The sequence below is a fragment of the Zeus faber genome, assembly GCF_960531495.2.
Source record: "Zeus faber genome assembly, chromosome: 6".
Classification (NCBI taxonomy): Eukaryota; Metazoa; Chordata; class Actinopteri; order Zeiformes; family Zeidae; genus Zeus; species Zeus faber.
In genome coordinates, this window is record NC_137201.1 from 9,409,052 (window position 1) to 9,428,444 (window position 19,393).

The 19,393-nt window shown below is 44.1% G+C and overlaps 1 protein-coding gene across 1 annotated transcript in view; it reads left to right on the forward strand.

Annotated features, from left to right (window-relative positions):
* Positions 1-19,393, forward strand: part of cecr2 (CECR2 histone acetyl-lysine reader) — a gene marked incomplete at its 5' end in the record, with an annotated part of 58,674 nt that overhangs the window by 23,054 nt on the left and 16,227 nt on the right. Inside the window, 6 exons of the mRNA XM_080002001.1 lie at positions 6,861-6,955; positions 8,268-8,451; positions 15,429-15,559; positions 15,752-15,835; positions 16,313-16,371; positions 16,621-16,781. Coding sequence (XP_079858127.1) covers positions 6,861-6,955; positions 8,268-8,451; positions 15,429-15,559; positions 15,752-15,835; positions 16,313-16,371; positions 16,621-16,781 — 714 coding nt within the window. The remainder of the gene's footprint in view (positions 1-6,860; positions 6,956-8,267; positions 8,452-15,428; positions 15,560-15,751; positions 15,836-16,312; positions 16,372-16,620; positions 16,782-19,393) is intronic.

Below are 19,393 nucleotides of genomic sequence, written 5' to 3' on the forward strand. Positions count from 1 at the left end.
AGTTGTAGTAGTATAAACAGCACAGCGATCTGCCGACTTTGAAAGTCGTGTAGTGTGCCCATGGCATTACGTTCATCTCTCTATTTGAGGCTCCCCCTTCCCTGCCTCATCCAGCCACATTGCTGAGGGACTATTTTTCTCTCTTCAGGGCCAGAAGGCTAAATGTTAACGACCTGTGTGTGCATGTGCATGCGGAGCCGCCTTCGAGTACACAGTGTGAGAAACGTGAGACCACTGGGTTGTCAGTCGAGGCAGGAAACTCTATTTTCGATGAGGAAGTCGATGATGTTTTTACCCCTTGCCACCCATGTGCGGGGGCAGGCAGTGGATTTAGGACAGGCACTGCTGCAACGGGTGGCCTCTCATCTCCTGTGTTTAATGACACACACACACACACACACACACACACACACACAGCTGTCCAGGCAGCCAATGAGGCCTCTCTTACGTTTACTGTGGAGGTCCAAGCAGGAAGAATCTGTCCAGCGTCCATCCCTCAACTCTCCCAGCATCACTCACTGGTCGAGGGGCCCCCACCACTACATCTTCCTACAGCCCAGCCACCTGTCGCACCTGGCTCTGGCATTGACACTATAAAACGTACTCAGCTGGCTTACATTTAAACCGGCTTTACGGGCTGGTTTTTAGTATGCGCCATTGTTTTCACCCTCTCTCACATTAAAGTGCTGTTTTTTTTTTTTTTTTGAGATTTGCAGTTTAGCATGTTAGTTTACATGGGAGGCCATAGCAGTTTGTGCAATGACTCTGAAGTGCAACCTCAAGCAGAAGGTTCACAGGCCCTTTGCGGCTTATCTTACAGCCATTAAGAAAGATCGGCAGAATTGTAAATCAATCTCAAAACAAGGTATTTTTGGGGTTAAGTATGCAAGCCTCCCTTCAGTACGGTGGCTCTGAGAGCTCAACGTGCTTCACACAAAACTGCAAATTTAGAAAACATCTTCGCCAATTTGGCAACACAGTATTTAGAAAATGTGTTACAAATCCAGACGTGTCGCGCAAACTGCAAACCAAAACACTTCCCGCATTAACAGAAAACACAACTGCAAAAGTCAGAAGTGAGCCACAACGGAAGATTTATCTGCAATAAAATATATTCAACACAGTTATACACGTAATAACCTGGAGCCACAACTTTCAGACCAATAGCGCCACCATGTCCAAATCTTCCATCCATGCAATTAATATTGTTTGGTATTGTGATGAGTGTATCCCTGCGTCCACTTAGTGATTCGCTCGCAGGGATACACTCACTCCCCGAGTGAGTCTGAGCGAACGTGATTCCAAATTGCATTCTCTCGCAATGGACTGATGAACAGATCGTAGCAGAAAGTGATTCAGTTCAGTTCGTTTAGCCAGAACGATATTTATTTATAAACCCTTATCATTCCCACAATGGGGAAATTCGCAATTCTGCATTTACCCATCCTTAGTATCTTGCGTATCTAGGAGCAGTGGGCTGCCATGTAGAGGCAGCCCGGGGAGCAGTTAGGGGGTTAAGTGTCTTGCTCAAGGACACATCAGCATGCTACCAGGAGGAGCCGGGGATCGAACCAGCAACCTTCTACTTACAAGGTGATTGATATAAAAGTTGTTTTTCCTATTTATTGACTGCATGGAGGAAGCAGATAGAAGATTTGACATGGTGGTCTCGCGGGGCTGGATTGGTGTGTGATAGTTGCGGCTCCAGTATTACTTGTATAAATTCTTAGACACTAAATTTAGTAGGAATATATTTTATTGCAGATAAATATATAATGTTGTAGCTTTTGCATTTGTGTTTTCCGTTAATGTGGTTGTGGTTTTTCGAATTTGCAAAGCGTTTTGGTATGCAGTTCGTTCGACACGCCTGGATTTGCTGGGTGTTTTCTAAATGCTGCGCATGTGTCAAATTGGTGAAGATTTAATTTTTTTTTGCATGTGTTTTCGTAAGTTGCAGTGCGTTGAGCTAACCGCCACCATACTTCAGTCACGAGACGTGTGGTACATCCTGAGGATGCGAGGGTTTTCTTCCTGTGGTGTGACTGGTGTCTGCGTGCATGTATTACGCATGCGTGTGTTTGTCATGTAGCAGGAGGTGGTTATGTGTCTGGTGACAGAGTGGTGTGGGCAGTTGATGGCTCCTGGAGGAGCCATGTGTGCAGAGATGGGGAAGGGAGTGGGGGAGGATGAAGGAAACAACAAAAAGGAGAGGAAGAGAAGAGCCTTCACGCCGCAACACAAACAGCCCTGCCTCACCCCAACCCCCCAGCCCTTCCACACATCCTCCAACTGTTGGTGCAGATAGACCCCAGAGGAGCTGTTAACGGCACAGGCATGGAAAGTGTCTGTTGTGGGGCTCTGCAGAGAGGCCGAGCCCCTGAAACCGCAGGGTTCTGCCACAGCTGTGGACCCGCTGATACAAAAAACCCCTGCTGTATGGCTTATCGCAAACCCTGTGCCTTTTCTCTCACATACACAATCTCTCGCTACTGCTTCAGTCCTCAACCAAGGGAACATCCACACTTTGTCTGTGTATAAGAACAGTGGGGAAAACGAGGTGTCTTCATAGTGTCTCTTGGAAGGCGTTTTTGCTGTCCAGATAAGGGAATGAAACCTATTTGCTTCAAACGGACTTCAGGAGATATCCCTTGTTCTACCGGTTTCCCTATGCAAGTGTGGGGCTTACTGTCAGTTCCTAAAGCCCGTCTCCATTCTGCATACATACATACACACATACATGCATACATACACCTGTTGTGTGGACACATGCAGGCGGAAGTTTTTGTAGTGAATGAGCCAACATTTGCTAAATGCAGATGCAATTATCCTGTGGCTTTGTCACTATTTTAAAACATTGAAAAAGGTATTCACCAATTGGGTTTTAATGAATTTAATTGAAAACCATAAAAAAATTGAAAATAAATTGGGGGGGGGGGGGGCAGTACTCTGTTTTCAGTGTTCAGGATTACTGAATTTTGTCTTTGGCCTCTACCAAGACTTTTCATTTCAGTATGACAATGTCATGTCCCAGATTAGGGCTGTAGTCATGTGAGTTGGAGCACCAGAAGGCAACTTTTGACCTTCAGGTGTAAAGCCACTGAGACGCCCAAGGCATTTGGAGGAGCATGTCGCTGTACACATGCCAATAACTCATTGAAACGTTGCCACGGGGTGGGAATGCGGTAGAGTGATGCATGAAGAGGGGTAAAGGGATAGAAGCCCAAACGGTATCTGGGTTTTCTGCCATTGTGGCTCAGCCTTAACCCTTGTCATATTACAGAAATGCTGACTGGTACAACGGCATGTGAAGTGAAGCATGTAACTCGACGATTGTTTTCTCTTTGATTAGGCAGAACAGGTCATAATAGTCCCCTAAAAAGGGTTTAATTTGAATCCATTTTTAATGAGTTGGGGCAATATGATGCAGCAGAAGCTGTAGAGGTGATTATTCTGTGTCAAGTAATAATTATGGGTGCAAGGTGCTCTGCCTACGACTGCTCTATGCTTTCCTTCTCGATATCCTATCAAAGACTTGACTGCGACTAGAAAAGGATCAAGAGTAACTTTGTGTTTCATGGAGATGTGGGTTGAACAGTGGAGAATAATAGAATACCCATAAGTCATTACACTCTCAGCTTGTGTTGCCACATCATAGCCGCATGGCATAGAGAAAATGGACTGGAAAATTGGTAGAAACAGAGACGGAGGCAGGAGGGGGCTTGAGGTAAAGAAGGGGGTGAATGCCTTGAGGATGACTGGCTGATTGCAAGGCATGCCTACAGTGGAGTTAAGGGCAGTGACACACCTTTTGAGTAATCCTTGACTCACTCTTCAGTCCTTGTGAAATAGCCTGCTTTGTTCACTTTAGTACCAGGGTGATAAATCTCTTGGACCCGCTATACGATTTGTGTTCTTTATGGCCAAACAGTTGTCTAACTCTTATCTACCACTATGTCTCATTGATCATTAACGGGAAACAGTCGACTTATGTGGCAACTGTTGAGCTATGCGTTTTATAGATGAATAGATCTGAGTGACGTTTTTTTTTTATTTTATCCTAGACTATTAACCAAAATGTGCAGGCTTATATCCTTGCTGGCCATTGGTTTTTGTTCCCCTTGCAGCTAGATGTATGTGCACAATTTGATGTGTGTGTACTGAATGTGTTAGGAATGCTACGGTACAGTGAGTTTACGGTTCGGTATGTATCACGGTTTTGGGGCCATTATATTGGTATGGTTTCAGTATATTTATATTTTAGAAAAAACAATTTTGTTCATATTTATCTATATATGTATAACATTTTAAAACGTTTCGCAATAAAAAAAATAATAAAACCAGTTCTCTAGTTAGTTATTTTTGTTTATAACAGTTATAAACAGCATTTTTCACACATGAATAATAATAGTAAAATAATTTATCGAAACTTAATTATAACTATCGAAACTAAACCTCACGGTCCGTTACCAATCACGACAACGTGATTAGGAAGAGGTGAAAGCTCAGCTTTAGATCGTCCAAACTGATCAGCTTTCCATTGCACCTTGCCAAACACGGAAATGAACAGATCTGCTGATTTTGTTTTTTATCGGAATGATAGCCTATTTTATTTCGACATAGAGTAAAAAATATGGCGATAATTAGTTATTGTTTTATCTACCACTTATTCAAATTGTGCTTAGAGTGAATTATTTTCACCGGTGATTATGACCGAAGAGATTTCAATATGTCAGACTTCCCGGATAACGGAAACTCTGGTGTGTGCATGTGCGTGTGTATAAGAGAGAAAAGGTCCCTACAGGAAACTTCCCATAACGTCCTTAATAAACTTGAGTGTTAAACAGCGGCCCGCTGGATGGATGGCTGAAGAAAGGGGCACACATACACTACGCTAATTCCCCTTCCCTTCGCCATCTGAGCTCCCGAATGGTACTTCAAAGGTGGAGCCGGGTGGTGTTAATCCACAGGCTGCTTGGCTCAGCCCAGCCTTGCCGATCACTCTGCTCCACTGTGCTCAAACCCCACCCGCCCCTCCTCGTCCTTGGCCCCAAGTGTGATCAAAGTGCGGCTCCTCTCTGATGGATGGTCTCTCTCCGGCCCAGGGGCTGCCTGGAAGGAAGTGGAAAAGAGCGTGACACAGGATCTCTCAGGATCTTGCATGCATACGCGTACAGAAACCCATGATAGACAAACACGCGCTGTCCTCCTGTGCGTCCTCTACTGGTCCGTGTGCGTGGGGACGTGAAATCCCTCTGGAGCCAGCGCAGACACATGCTGCAACTTGAGCAACCATTAAACATTCATCCCCTTCAGTTTCTCTCCTCACCACAATCTCACTCTCACAGAGACACCAAGACTTATTGCTGTCCTGCTGTTATAGTGGGCACCCCCCCGACACACACACGCCTAAATCCGAAGCGTTCCCATTGAATCCTTCTTAAGATCCATTTGCCACTGCAGGTTGAATGATTGATATCTTCTCAAATTGTTCATTAAAATGTGATCAGGAAGGTTAATGAGCTGTTCTTTCTTTGAGTAATAGGTCATGGCTGATTCTTATCTCCCATCCACATGTTGGTCCCTCTGATAGGTTCCTGACCTGACCGAGGGGATTGCCGTCTTGTCCTTTTCTTTCTACAAGCCCAAGCCAAAAGTCTTTCCCTCTGCCTCTCCCTCCTGTTTTTCATCACGCTGACTCGTTGGCTCCTGGCTTCCGTTTTTGTTTCTGGTTGGGAGGTGTGTATGTTGACCTTTGTTGACCCCTTGAGCTCCCAAGAGGTTCCTCTAGAGAGAGGCTGGGATCTGCAGACAGAGGGAAGACAAGCAAGGGCAGGATAAAAACAAAAAGATAGGCGTATTCTGGTGGAGTAAGATGCTGTTTTCACGTTGCAGACAGAGGGAGTCAGAGAGCTTGGAAGTGGCCACGAGCAGATCTATTCTATTCGTGAAGGTTGGATGAGTGGTCCCCAACCTCAAGAGCTGCTTTGCATCTTGGGGAAAAGGGGTTTTGAGTGAAATAGACACTTGGTTGATGGAGCACTTTTCATTTGCATTTCTGCCCTCTCAGCCTCCTGCTCCCTCTCGTATCCCTCCTCTCCTCCCCTCTAGCTCTACCTCAGGGCCTTGACTGTGTCTTTTGGGGGAGAGAAGTGCATGCTGGGAAGCTCTGTGGTGTGGTTGAGCGGAGGGTGTGAGGCGGGGGCCATGGCTGCACCGTGGCTCTAGGGTTCCTGCTGCCTGCCTTCTCTCCTTGGTGCTTTCAGGGCTTTAGAGTTTGTTCTACCGGTTATTACCGCTTCATGAAACCTCAATGGCCGACACACAATGCATGGCAGGAGAGGGGTCAGGGCTGAACTTGAACCTTGTCTCCAGCGAAACGGTCCCTCGTCAGAGGACTTGCAAATTCCTTTCTCCCCACATGCTGACTACCTCTACCAGTCTACCTCCCACTGACTCTATCAACCCCACAGCCCTGTTGTTGTGTATAAATACTGGGATGTGCATTACCTGTGTTGGCGACAGTTTGAAATATGAGCCTTCCTTTTGGAACCATTAATATGCCATAGAAAGGGACAAGAAATAAAAACAAGGATGTTATGTTTGGGTGATTTTCGTATCTTTTTCATTACTCTCAAATCTATTATTGGACTTTCTTATGATTGTATAAGAAAGAAAAATATTTCTTTGTATGCCATAACTTACAGAGCAGAGAGCTTTGCCGAACTTGCAGTCATTTTTACTGAATCTGCTCAATTTCTCACCCCTATTCCCTAATTGGAGATGCTTCAATGCTGATATATTGTATCTCTTGTACGGTGTCTAACCTTCCCCGCCTGCTGTGTCCCTCTCTGTGTTGGTAGGAGCTGGAGAAAGCCTTGTCGGAGCAGGACTTGGATTTCCTGGGTGACCTCGTGGCCTGTCTGCTGCAGGGATGCTACCAGCGCAATGACATCACGTAAGTTGTCAAAACCGAAGCTTTACCAATTTCAGTCTAAACACTGCCCTGGGTGCACATTTAAAAATAATTTTCAAAAACATGAAACAATGTGTTCGAGCAATGACATTATAAAGAAACTATTCATTTGTATATTGGACACCTTTTAATAGAAGTTGATCGGGTACGAGTACTTTCCTTCCCCCATTCCCGACGACCATCGGCAAGCAGCGCAGCCGCCAACAAGGAACTAAAAGGATTTCAATAAAAAGACAGAGAAAAGATCCAGGTTCTCCACCCGGACCAGGCAGCAACAGGAGCCCAACCTGCTTTATTGGACTGGACAGGCACTGGCATCCTGGGGGGGGGGCTGGCTGGCTGCTCGGTACTGGCCTTTCACAGAGCTGCCCTTTTCATCTGCACGCGTTAAACGCTTCGCCGGAGCGGGGGGAGCAGGGGTGGGGTTGTTGGATGGGGTTTACTTGGATAGGTCGAGTGAGAGAAAAGAGGAGAGAGTTGGGTGGAGGGGGGGGGGGGGGGGGTGCCTGCAGCTGTGTGAAAAGTGCACACTGCGCTTTCAAGATAAGCCATTTTGTCCCTCCGTCTTTTCTCCGAGCCGTTGCGTCGATGCTGACCCCGGCCTCCGGCTCTTGTTTCTGTTCAGCTGAGCAGGATCTGAAAAGGTGCAGATTAATCGGGCACATCTAAACCGGAACCAACATTTATTCGTAGACATAGCCCCCCACTCCCCCACCCCATCGTACCCTCTACCCCACAAGCCGTTTCTACAGTCACTTTGTTGATTTGAATGGTCGCTTTCCCAAATGATGTACGACAATAGGAGGCCAGATGAAATTGAGACGTGGTGGGTTTTAGATTCACAAAACACGCTTTGGACCTTTTTTTTTATTTTTTTTTTATTTAAATTTGCAACTAAATGGGCGTCATATTTCCATATATGTAGACTTATCTCAATAGACAGAAAAAATAGTACACGTGTTAGGACATTTCCCTGTATTGTGATTTGTCTAACTGGCATCTAATCAGCCATTAATTATTTCACTAAATAGAGATAAAATAAAGACTTATATACTCAATATGTTCCCCTTGGTAATTCCATTTTCACAACATTAGCAAGACCTAAAACAACAGGTAAGTTGTACATCAACAGTCCATTGGTCAAAACAAGGTCGGTAATACACAATACCTTCTCTTCATGGCTCCATTTGCTGTGGAATGGAATACTATATGGGAACCAGACAGGGTTTTCCATGCTGTCTGTGTTACAGTCTGTTTTGAAGGGACATTTACCAGATAAGCCTCCCTTTTCCAGCCCGCAGACATTCAGTGGTTACCTGGACGACATCATCAACTACCGCTGGGAGCTGGAGGAGGGGAAGCCCAACCCTCTTCGCCAGGACCCCTTCGAGGAGCTGCCTCCGCGCACTCAGGTGGAGCTGCTGCACCGCCTGTGTGACTACCGCCTGGATGCCGCGGATGTCTTCGACCTGCTAAAGGTAGCCTGCCACTCTATAGTTACAAACTGTTCAAATATTAGTGGTGTAACAGGTCGCCCCCCACGGCTCAGCACGCATGTGAATCGCGGATCAATTGCAGAATTGAACCATCATAATGAAAAACAGTTTAACTGCCACTGTCACTTTTTAAAGTAAAAATTCCCTCAATATCGATGCAGATTTGCAGTGAAAAGTACAAAGACAAGACAGATGTGTGCTGTGTTTTACTCTGAAGCGCAACGATTGCTTTACTGTACGTTGGCATGTCGGGAATGAGCTGCTGTATGTCTCCGCTATGCGTCTGCACATCCGCCATATCGGAGCGGTCAAAATCTGCCAATAAATACGATGTATATTGAGAGATGCAGACTTGTCTACATAATCGACTTTACTTGCTTAATTCTGAACAAATTTTCATGGAATTTAGTTTGTTCTAAATGTGAGAAATTGACCATGATACTGGTTTCTTATTGAAATTAAATTCAGTTACTCAAGATGCATCCAATCATAATTTTTACATTCACTACCATGTTTAAAGGAAGAAGGTAACATGCACTTATTAACTCTGACGTGGCAGCATATGAAGTTTGATGTAAAGCTTCAGTGTTCCTGTGCTCAGAGCCTTTATCGGATCAATACTCGCAGCGTTTTCTCCACTGCCGAAGAAAAGACCTACTGTACTTATGGTCAGAATACGTTTTGAAATGGTAGCGCTGTTTCAATGCTAGTAAGAAATGTTGGCAGTGAGTTTAATAATTAGATTATTTGCTGCTATTTGATCCAACAAAGCTATCTTGGCTCATACCTTAATTTATTTTTTGTAAGTCTAAATATACACAGATCAGCCACAACAATAAAACCACCTGCCTTATATTTTGTAGCTCCCCCTCGTGCCGCCAAAACAAATCTGACCCGTCGAGGCATGGACTCCACAAGACCTCTGAAGGTGTGCTGTGGTATCTGGCACCAAGACGTTAACAGCAGATCCTTTAAGTCCTGGAAGTTGCGATCTATGGATCGGGCTTGTTGTTCCAGCACATCCCACAGATGCTCGATGGGATTGAGATCTTGGGAATTTGTAGGCCAAGTCAACACCTTGAACTCTTTGTCATGTTCCTCGAACCATTCCTGAATAATTTTAGCAGTGTGGCAGTATGCATTCTCCTGCTGAAAGAGGCCACTGCCATCATGGAATACCGTTGCCATGAAGGCGTACTTGTTCTGCAACAATGTTTAGGTAGGTGCTACGTGTTAAAGTAACAACCACATGAATGCCAGGACCCAAGGTTTCCCAACAGAACATTGCCCAGAGCATCATGCTGCCTCCACTGGTTTGCCTTCTTCCCATAGTGTATCCTGGTGCCATCTCTTCCCCAGGTAAATGGTGCACACGCACCCAGCCATCCACGTGATGTAGACAAAAATGTGACTCATCAGACCAGGCCACCATCTTCCATTGCTCCATGGTCCAGTTCTGACACTCACATCCCCATTGTAGGCACTTTTGGTGGTGGACAGGGTTCAGCATGGGCACTCTGACCGGTCTGCGGCTACGCAGCCCGATACGCCGCAAGCTGGGATGCACTGTGTGTTCTGACACGTTTCTATCATAGCCAGCATGTACTTTATCAGCAATTTTTGCTACAGTAGCTCTTCAGTCGGATCGGACCAGACAGGCTAGACTTCGCTTCCCACGCGCATCAATGAGCCCATGACCCACACAAACCCCACAATACCTGCCGTTTCGGAGATGCTCTGACCCAGTCATCTATCCATCACAATTTGGTCCTTGTCGAAGCCGCTGCTTTCAACACATCAACTTGAAGAACTGATTGTTCACTTTCTGCCTAATATATCCCACCCTGGACAGGTGACATTGGAAGGGGATGAGCAATGTTATTCACTTCTCCCTCACTGGTTGTGGCTGATTGGTGTATGTGTAATGTTCGTTTGCTTGTTGTTTTTGACCTTCCCTTTGGTCATTAATCTGCTAAATGAACCCCCTGATTTACTTTTAATTTGTTCAAATGAAACTCAAGTTAGACACCCTAGTTTATTCATTATGGAAAAAATAAGTGTTCATTGCATGATCAACTGGCATGAAGGCCAACAGGCAGAGCTTCTGACAGCACAGGCGCTCACTAGGTCATCAATTTGATAAGAAAAGCTTGAACTGATTACTATCTGTCTTGTGTTTGAATATTTAATAGCTACCTTCTAGAAGAAAATAAATCTTTAAAAAATCCCTGCTGTGCTACCAACTAAAACGGTCAGATTTCAAACGAAATTGATGTGACAGAGGCTTTGAACATCCATTTAATCGCTTGTGAATTTTTAACAAATGTTCTACAACTGTCACAGCTAAGAGGTGTATACTGCAATGAACCAATTTAAAAATAAGACGTGCCAAAATTAAATGATCGTTTTGAACCAGGTATTTTGCCTCTTTGCCCAGATCGTTATTTCACTTGTTAACATTTTTAATTTGACAAGACATTGGGATAAAATGTCCTCAATATGGAAAGGAGATCAGCTTTTCCCTCTGCATGAAGGTGGGGAAAACACTGGCCTAAATAATAACGATTCTATATCCAAGTTCTTCTGTCTGTCCAAAATACTAGAATGACTTGCGTACATAACTGCATTCTCACTGGAAGAACCAAGACCATTGTTGTAGCGTTTGACCGACATGAGTTTTAAAGGGCCGGCGCCGATATTTGTTTGACTGAGGCTGCCGATACTGATATTTTGTGCTGACATTCAAGATTGTTAAATCAAAATTATTGACACCAAAATGATTTCAAGATGTTACACAGGGTTCAGGCATATACCGATAACATTACTTGCCCACCGTCATTTAGCTTTTTAAAAATAGAAATAAAACCTATTTAGTTCATTTTCGCCTATCAGCGTAGATGTTAATCAAATTTTTAAAAAAAAAGTTTTTTTTTTAAAATATTAGGCGTATTATCAATATTTAGTGGCACGTTGTGAAAGTGAAAGTGGCAGCCCTGTGCACGCAGCGGAGTCGCAGCGCAGTCTGTGGAGTCACATTTCACTTATCACGGGACATATCTCCAGACCAGAGCCTGTCTCCTTCCATGCGTAATTAGCGCCCGTGCTTAACGGCGACACTCCGCCCCCCAACTCCACCCCCTGTGAAATGTCCGGTGTTACCGGTAACGCAGGTGTTGTCATGAGTTTATTAACCGGTGGGAAAAATTCCTCCCCATGGCATCCCTACAGGATACATTACTGCCTTTAAATCAAGATTGACTTTTTTTATTTCATTTTCATGAATAGAATGTGCAAAATAAAAGTGCATGACAGCTGCAATCTGACCAATCAGTCTCTGAGCCGATTACTGTCCTTTTCACACATTGGCCTTTTCTTCCGTGAGAAAGACAAAACAGCAGATCGCTTCTGAAAAAATTCCCGGCCACCTTCTCACGGTCTGATGGTTGGGAACCTCTGCATCGGGGAAAATAACCACTGTAAATGACAAAGACGAACAAAGTCGCTTGTCAGATTTTCGTCACAAGCAATCATATTTTTTAAATCGCGTGATTTTATTCAAGCGACTTGGCAAAACAAAGAAGCCCATAGTTGCGTCAGTGGACTCCCTCTGTCCCTCTGCCCCCACTCTCCCTCTGGGCGTAGGTGGGGTTGCGCAAGAGAGGGAGATAGAGAAGAGACGCTGGCACGGCTTTACGGAAGAAGCAAGTTATGTATTTTAACGCAACGTCAAACTATATCGATATAAACTGCATTGTCTCATTGCATATATTGTTTGAAAATATGTCTTTATTCCGCAAAAAGTCTCTATACCGGAAATCCGATATCGGTCGAACCGTACATTGTTGCCACTGGTCTTAAATCAAGCTCTCGAAAGACCGGAAAGGTGTCACACAAGGTTATATATTCACTTTCTGTGTATAACATTTTCCGTTATTTATAGCCAGTGCCGACTCTAGCCTTTTTGGAGCCCTAAGTGAGATCTGTAGAAGGTACCCCCCTTATGCCCTACAGGGTGCACACGCCACAAAATACCTTACAGGTGCATCCACCCTCCCATGCACATTGCACAGAAATGTCCAATTTTCTTCTATAATTTTGTTCTTTCATTTTTATTTCCTCTTCTTGGCTTTGCACCCACTTTATTTGTACTGGCTTTATTACATTTCACTGCATATATGTATGAAAGTATGTATATGTAAGTGACGAATAAAAATCTTGAATCTTGAATCACATAGATGATTGGCGCCATAGGTGACTTCCTATACGTCCAATGCTCAGAACTGACAATATCCATTTCCATGCTGGTGACACTATATTGTGTGCAAATAGCTCTGCCCAAAATCTCAAATTCCCCAGATTACAGTCTACCTTTAATGACCTAAAGATATCATGATTTAATGCCATACTATTGATAGCGATGGAAATGTTTTGATACAGTGTTGATAAAGTGTTATAAATGCTTATGAATTTGGATTAGACTCTCCTTAAAAACTCATGTTTAGGAAGATAATGAATATAAAGAATAGATTGTCTGATGTCTGTCTACATCTGTGGAAATATTCTGTACGTGCATTGCTGCCATCGTCACTCTTAGGTCACTAAGTACAGTTTATACCAGTTTTTACAATAATTAGGCCTGTCGCGATAATTACTTTATCAACTTATTGTACGATATATGGATATGACCTCAATCATTTTTTTGACCTTGATAATTGCCCGTTGTGTTAACAAGCATGTTTGTTTACATAAGTATGTCACCAACATTCTAGCCAACATGATGCCAGAATAAACAGCAGGATTTTTTTAAGTCTTGGGCGCAGCACCTAAGTGATTTTTTCATTGGCCCGGAGAGGGACACCGTTACTCCAAGTATCAACGTTACAAAGCCTCAACAATACTCGCGACAAAAGAATCCTCTGCAACCGCGATCTCCTCCTTATCTTTTGGAGTTTTCACAGTGACCACCATCGCAGTCCCCGGCTGAGTTTTATCTACACTAGTAGATACTACCATGGTGGACTCTCTGCCACTGCTATTCCTACAGATGCTGCGTTCAAGTCATGTGGGAATTTGCGATCAAAACGACTTGCTGCTTTCTGCTGCTCATAACATCAATCAGTTTTTTAAATCCAAAACTGCTCTCCTTAATATATTTGGAAATGGCTTTGAACAAAAGTGCCAGCTAAATGACGTAATGTAGCCAAGATGTTGTACGTTTCAAAGTCGATAAAAACACGTTATGGAAGGAATTATGTGTCACAATTCACAAATACATATGTGTAATGCAATAAATACAAATATAAATGGGAATGATCGATAAATACTACAATCTACGAATCTGTATTATGGTTATGAAAAACTCACTTTTTCAGTGCTTGTTTACATACATTTGCGTCTCTGATGGGCCTACTAACGCGCAAACTGTGAAATAGGACAACCCAGTCAGTTTTTTGTCAGAAAACATGTCCTGAAACGCCCTTTCAGATTTTTGATCTCTTCGTATGTCACAGGGCCCATAGAAGAATTAGAACTGCCCCCAATCTGAGAAACTCAACAAACAAAAAATATTTTAAAAGAAAGCGGAATTGATAACAACTGTTCATGAAGAAACTGCAGACAATGGAAATACAAGTATTCTGTTGTGTCTTTCTCAAAACAATAAAAATTAAATTAAATACCTCCTGATTAATACCTTTGATCAATGTCTCAAAGGTACACAGTAGGTTGACCGTAGGCTGCTGTGTGCGATCCGCTGTGCATTTCTCCAAACAAAACCAATAAAAACATTTTTATTGTGGATGTATTTATTTTATTTTATATTCTGACGTTTACATGAAACAAAAAATCTCCCACTAGCTTGGAGAAGTGCAACGAAAGTTGGAACTAACTTTTAAGTCAGGTGCTGTAGGCTAATATTTAAATATATTATATAAATATTTAAATATAATTTAAATAATTGCTTATTTCTCGCCTCAAATTTTTTCAGAAGCAGATTTTTGAAGGACTCACAAGGCAAAATCTGTGAATGCTTACATACTTCTGGCTCCACCCACAAAAAAACAGCCCGTTTTGGAACAGGATGGTATAGAGGCATGTTGAAATGTGCTTGTTTACATAACTGCGATTTTATAGCATATACTCTATATGTGATAATTTACAAAAGGCCCAATGCCTCATCTAAGTGGTCAATTTCTTTATTTGTCCACAAGAGTGCTGAAGTGCAATTTTTGTTAACCGAGCCCGAGAGTTTATTTATTGCTTAGGTTGTGTGGTTTAATTTTGGATATTTTCTTTTCCTTTTTTTTCACATTGCAATGTCTGAATATGCTTAAGAATTACAAGTTCATTGCTATTTGAAGGGGTGTACTTGTATTATTATGCTATTATATTATCATTATAACAGTGGCAAAAAAATTGTTTTAAAATGCAATATCTTTTATGACCCATTATTTCTGGGACAATATATCATCCACGAGAGTAGTTATCGTGACAGGCCTAACCACAATGTCATCCAATTCATTACTCTGGACGATTATCTCAATTGGCATTGTGAGTTAAATGTAAAAGTTGAGGTGTCGTTAACGTTAAGCAAGAATTCCTCTACAATATTTTTGTATCCATAAAGATCAAGCCTTGCTGTCAAAATTGCGTGGATTCCTAACGTCTTTTAATTTAGCTCAAAACTAATAGTCAGACTGGATCACACTCCACCTGTTGGCTCTCAAAGCCACGCAGGTGATTTCAAACTTGGAATTACTGATATAGGACCGATCATTCGTCCTTTCCTCAAATTAAGCCTTTTCCTTATCTTCGTGGACGCTGTCTGTTATTGTCATGTCTGATGCGTGATCGCGTCAAAGGGTCTTGCGTGTGATTGTACTGTTGGTGTTATTCCTTATATCTTATTTCTTTCTTCCTCCACCACCACCACCACCACCACCACTACCACCCACCTTCAGGGTCTGGATGCAGACAGTCTGCGAGTGGAGCCCCTGGGGCAGGATGGGAGCGGGGCCCTCTACTGGTACTTCTACGGCACACGCATGTACAAAGAGGAGCCCATCAGGAGGAAAGGAGGAGACATCCTCAGGTAACCGTCGTTCCCTCGTTGCGCCCCGTGTTTGCCGCAGTTAATTAGTGTGCTGGTGAAATGGCACATTTGATTCCCACGGTTCAAAGTAGTGGCTTGTTTACAGCCATGTTCCAGGTTAATTTGAGGTTGCTCTCTCGCGCGGCAAACGCCGGTAATTTCCCTTTGCTCTTCGATGTGTCCTCGCTACAGCGAAACCCCAGTTGATAAACCGCCAGAGAAAAAGAAAAGGGGAAGGCCACCAAAGAAGAAAAAATCGGAAGACATTCAGCTAAGGTAAATAAATAAATGGATAAGTGTTGCTCACGAGCCGCGTTCGTCAAACCTATTGTCATAGTCAGGAATGTCTACGTTGTCCTCACAGCTTCCTCAGTCCTGAATAACTAGAGTAGGTCAAGGACGTCAAAATGTTCCTTTCTGTTCTGGAAAATGCTTTGAGGATTCAGAATTTGGGAACGTTTAACACCCAGTTAACAGTTCAGTTGCCCTTGTTTTTCTATTAGTAGGCACTGTTGCGCCACTCAGGAAGGATTGTAAAGATGTCACGGATTGAATAGAATTAATAGTTGTTTTTCCCCCTGTTATGTGCAGCTTTGATGTCACTCAAACCCTAGAGAGAATCTCACGCTTTTGCCTGGTTGTGTGCTGTATTGTAGTGTACAAGTAGTGGCCTGCTCCACATGTAAAGTAAAGACTTTTTTTCCCCCCTTTTTTCTGTATTTGTGTGACATTCCGAACTCCTCTGTGTTACAGCGAAGCGGAAAGCGAAGTGAAGTCAGAGAATGGACTGGATGGCTATAGTCTTGGCGCAGGTAAAGGAAATGACCACATCAACCACTTACAGGCAATTGAACGTGCAGTCAGGCAAACTGCACTTGTAACATTGTGATTAGGGGTCAGTGGCATGACCAGGAATCGTAGTCTTAGTTTTAATGTAGTCAATGTGATGGCCTTTCCTGAGAACATTTTGCATGTTGCCGAGCACCGAAACCAAATTGGCGATGCTCTGCCGCCGAATAAAGGCTTCCCCGCCTCATCTTGGCCCCGTGTTTTCCCGGCAGAGCGCGAGCGAGGCTCCTGGTCGCTGGTGTGCGACACTGAGGAGCAGTGGGTCAGCCTGGCGGAGAGCATCAAGGACAAAACCTCCCCGCAGGATCGCCACCTCTACCGGATCATCAGCCAGAATTTCCTGCCCGAGATCAGCAGCATGATAGAGCACAAGGTCAGAGACCGGGCCATGCGCCTGCCATCAGTTCTCGTTACGGCCGCCGCTCCGCAACGCACGGTGCTCTGCTCAGTTTTTCTGATTTCCTTAATTACCTGAGATGAAAAATAGTGCATATTGTGGAGGTGGATTAGTCATGCAGCATAGGGCGTAAGCCATTGAGAAGAACTCCTGTCTGTTCATTTTTCCTTTAATTTGTTTTCCCAACATCTTTGCCTCTGGCTCACAACGCCCTGGCGGAAATGAAACTTGAAAATAAGTTCCACCACTCATTTAACACCTGGAAGCATAATGGATTGACTCTCCTTTTAGTGCCAGCTAAAGCAACCTCTGCAAAGAAGTGTGTCCTTTGAAAATGAAAGTCAATTCTCTATTGAAAGGCACTAATGTGTTGTATGTAGTGTAACAAACTCATGACAACACCTGCGTTACCGGTAACACCGGACATTTCACAGGGGGTGGGGTTGGGGGGCGGAGTGTCGCCGTTAAGCACGGGCACTAATTACGCATGGAAGGAGACAGGCTCCAGTCTGGAGATAAGTCCCGTGATAAGTGAAATGTGGCTCTACAGACTGCGCTGCGACTCTGCTGCGTGCACAGGGCTAACACTTTCACTTTCATTGCGTCCGATTAAGTATTGATAATACGCTAGTTAAAAAAAATAATAATAATAATAATAATTTTTATTTGATTAACATCTGCACTGACGTTAATCAAATTATTTCTTTTAAAAAAAAAAATTTTTTTAAAAAGCAAAATGACAGTGGGCAAGTAATGTCATCGGTACATGCCATACTAACCATAGGCAGGCATACCAGCTATTAAAGTACCTGTAAAGTGAATTCAGCGATATGTTTCTAAATACATTATAGATGTGAGAAAGTAATTGCTGAAAACATGTGAAAAGACTGAACAATGTAGTACTGATTCGTGGAGTTAGACCATTAAACAGTTACTGACCAATTTTGTGGCACAGATTTAATTTTTTTTTTTGGGCGGGGCTAAATCATGACCCGATGACGTATACAAGGTCATACTCTGCATGGCCCTGCCCCCAACACTATATAAACACCAAGTCTGAAATGGAGCACAGCAAGACACACAGGGAGATTCTCCGCTACGCTTCCCCCCCCGGCGGGAATATAAATCGCCGCCTGTGCGGCAGGAACAAAAATAAATGAACCATCCCGTTGGCTGCGCTGGATTTAGTTCTGTTAGCATCAGCTGCATGCTAATGCAGCCCCCGCGGCAACTAGACACACAGGACTGGGTTCAGCAGAACATTTAAACACGGAAGTTACTCCAATGTAAACGTTTAAATTTTATTGCATGGTTAACGCCATTGGGCATCCACTGCAGACATGCCCCCAGTGTCCCAGAGCAGAGAGTGCTGGCTATTTTTTTTACGATTTTGAAACCTTATTTTATATACTTGGCGATTGTTTTAATCGTTCAAATTTGGCTCGGTGGTTAATAACACATTGTTCTGTGGTGTGACAAACTCAGAAAACAATTTTTCAGGTACTTTAACGGAATAGCCGCCAGATTTTTGGAGAACCAATCCTATGTACTGTAAATCATCATGTTCTGATAAGCCCAAAATAACGGCAACTAACCGGCTTGAAAAACTTGGTGTTGGTCCATTCCTAGCATGTATAGTGCTAGACCCACGACATGTAGAGGGTCGTTTTTAGCTTCATTTAAATCTGAAAGTAGGAAGCATTGCGTCTGTCACGTTATGCATTTGAATGCAGCGTAGAAACAGACCTAGGATAATAAGTTGGGGGAGACTTTTCGTCTAGACGCGTGACACGTCCGCTTTGGTGCTTTGTCCTAGATCACAGTCTGAGAGAAACGAGGACGGTGAGCTTCGTTCTCTCCGTCGGTTCTATAACCAGCACTCCGGCCGCGTTGTCATAGAAACACCCCCCCCCCTCTCCCGTGCTGCTCTCCATCCACCGTGGCGTGGCAGAATCCCGCTGTCAGTCGGGTTCCAGTGCAGGGGTCACTCGCTAATGGCCGCTAGATGAATGCGGCCTCAAGCTTGGCGTGCACTTAGAGAAAACAACAGATGCTCCGAGCGCATCATCTGGGTCCGCTGGCCTTGTTGTTGTGTGTTCCAAGCTTCGTCCAACACCCCCTCACCACCACCACCACCCAACCAACCACCAACACCCCTCACCCCTCCTCCTCCTCCTCCTCTGCTCCACCGCTTGCTTTTGTGCATGTCGGTTTATAGAGTCAAACACACACACACACACACACACACCACACACTCACACAGGTGTACAATGCTCACTCAACGTGGCCCTGCATCATCCTTCTCCTCCTCCCTCGTGGGGAGGGTGGGGGTGCTGTCACCAGCCATTCCAGGAGGCTGGGGGGGCGGGGGGCTCACCTTGAGGCAGGATGGAGCCTCTTGATTGACGGCCCTGGATTTTCTCGACCTCTCTTAAGTGGCGACACCAGAGGCACTCCATCTCACATGGGTGTGTGGGTGGATGAGGGGTGGGAGGTGGTGGTGGTTAGGGGGCTGGGGGAGGGGAGGCGGCGGTAATGCACAGAACGGAGCTCGGAACACGCCAGCGTTTTGCACTGACACTCAGGCG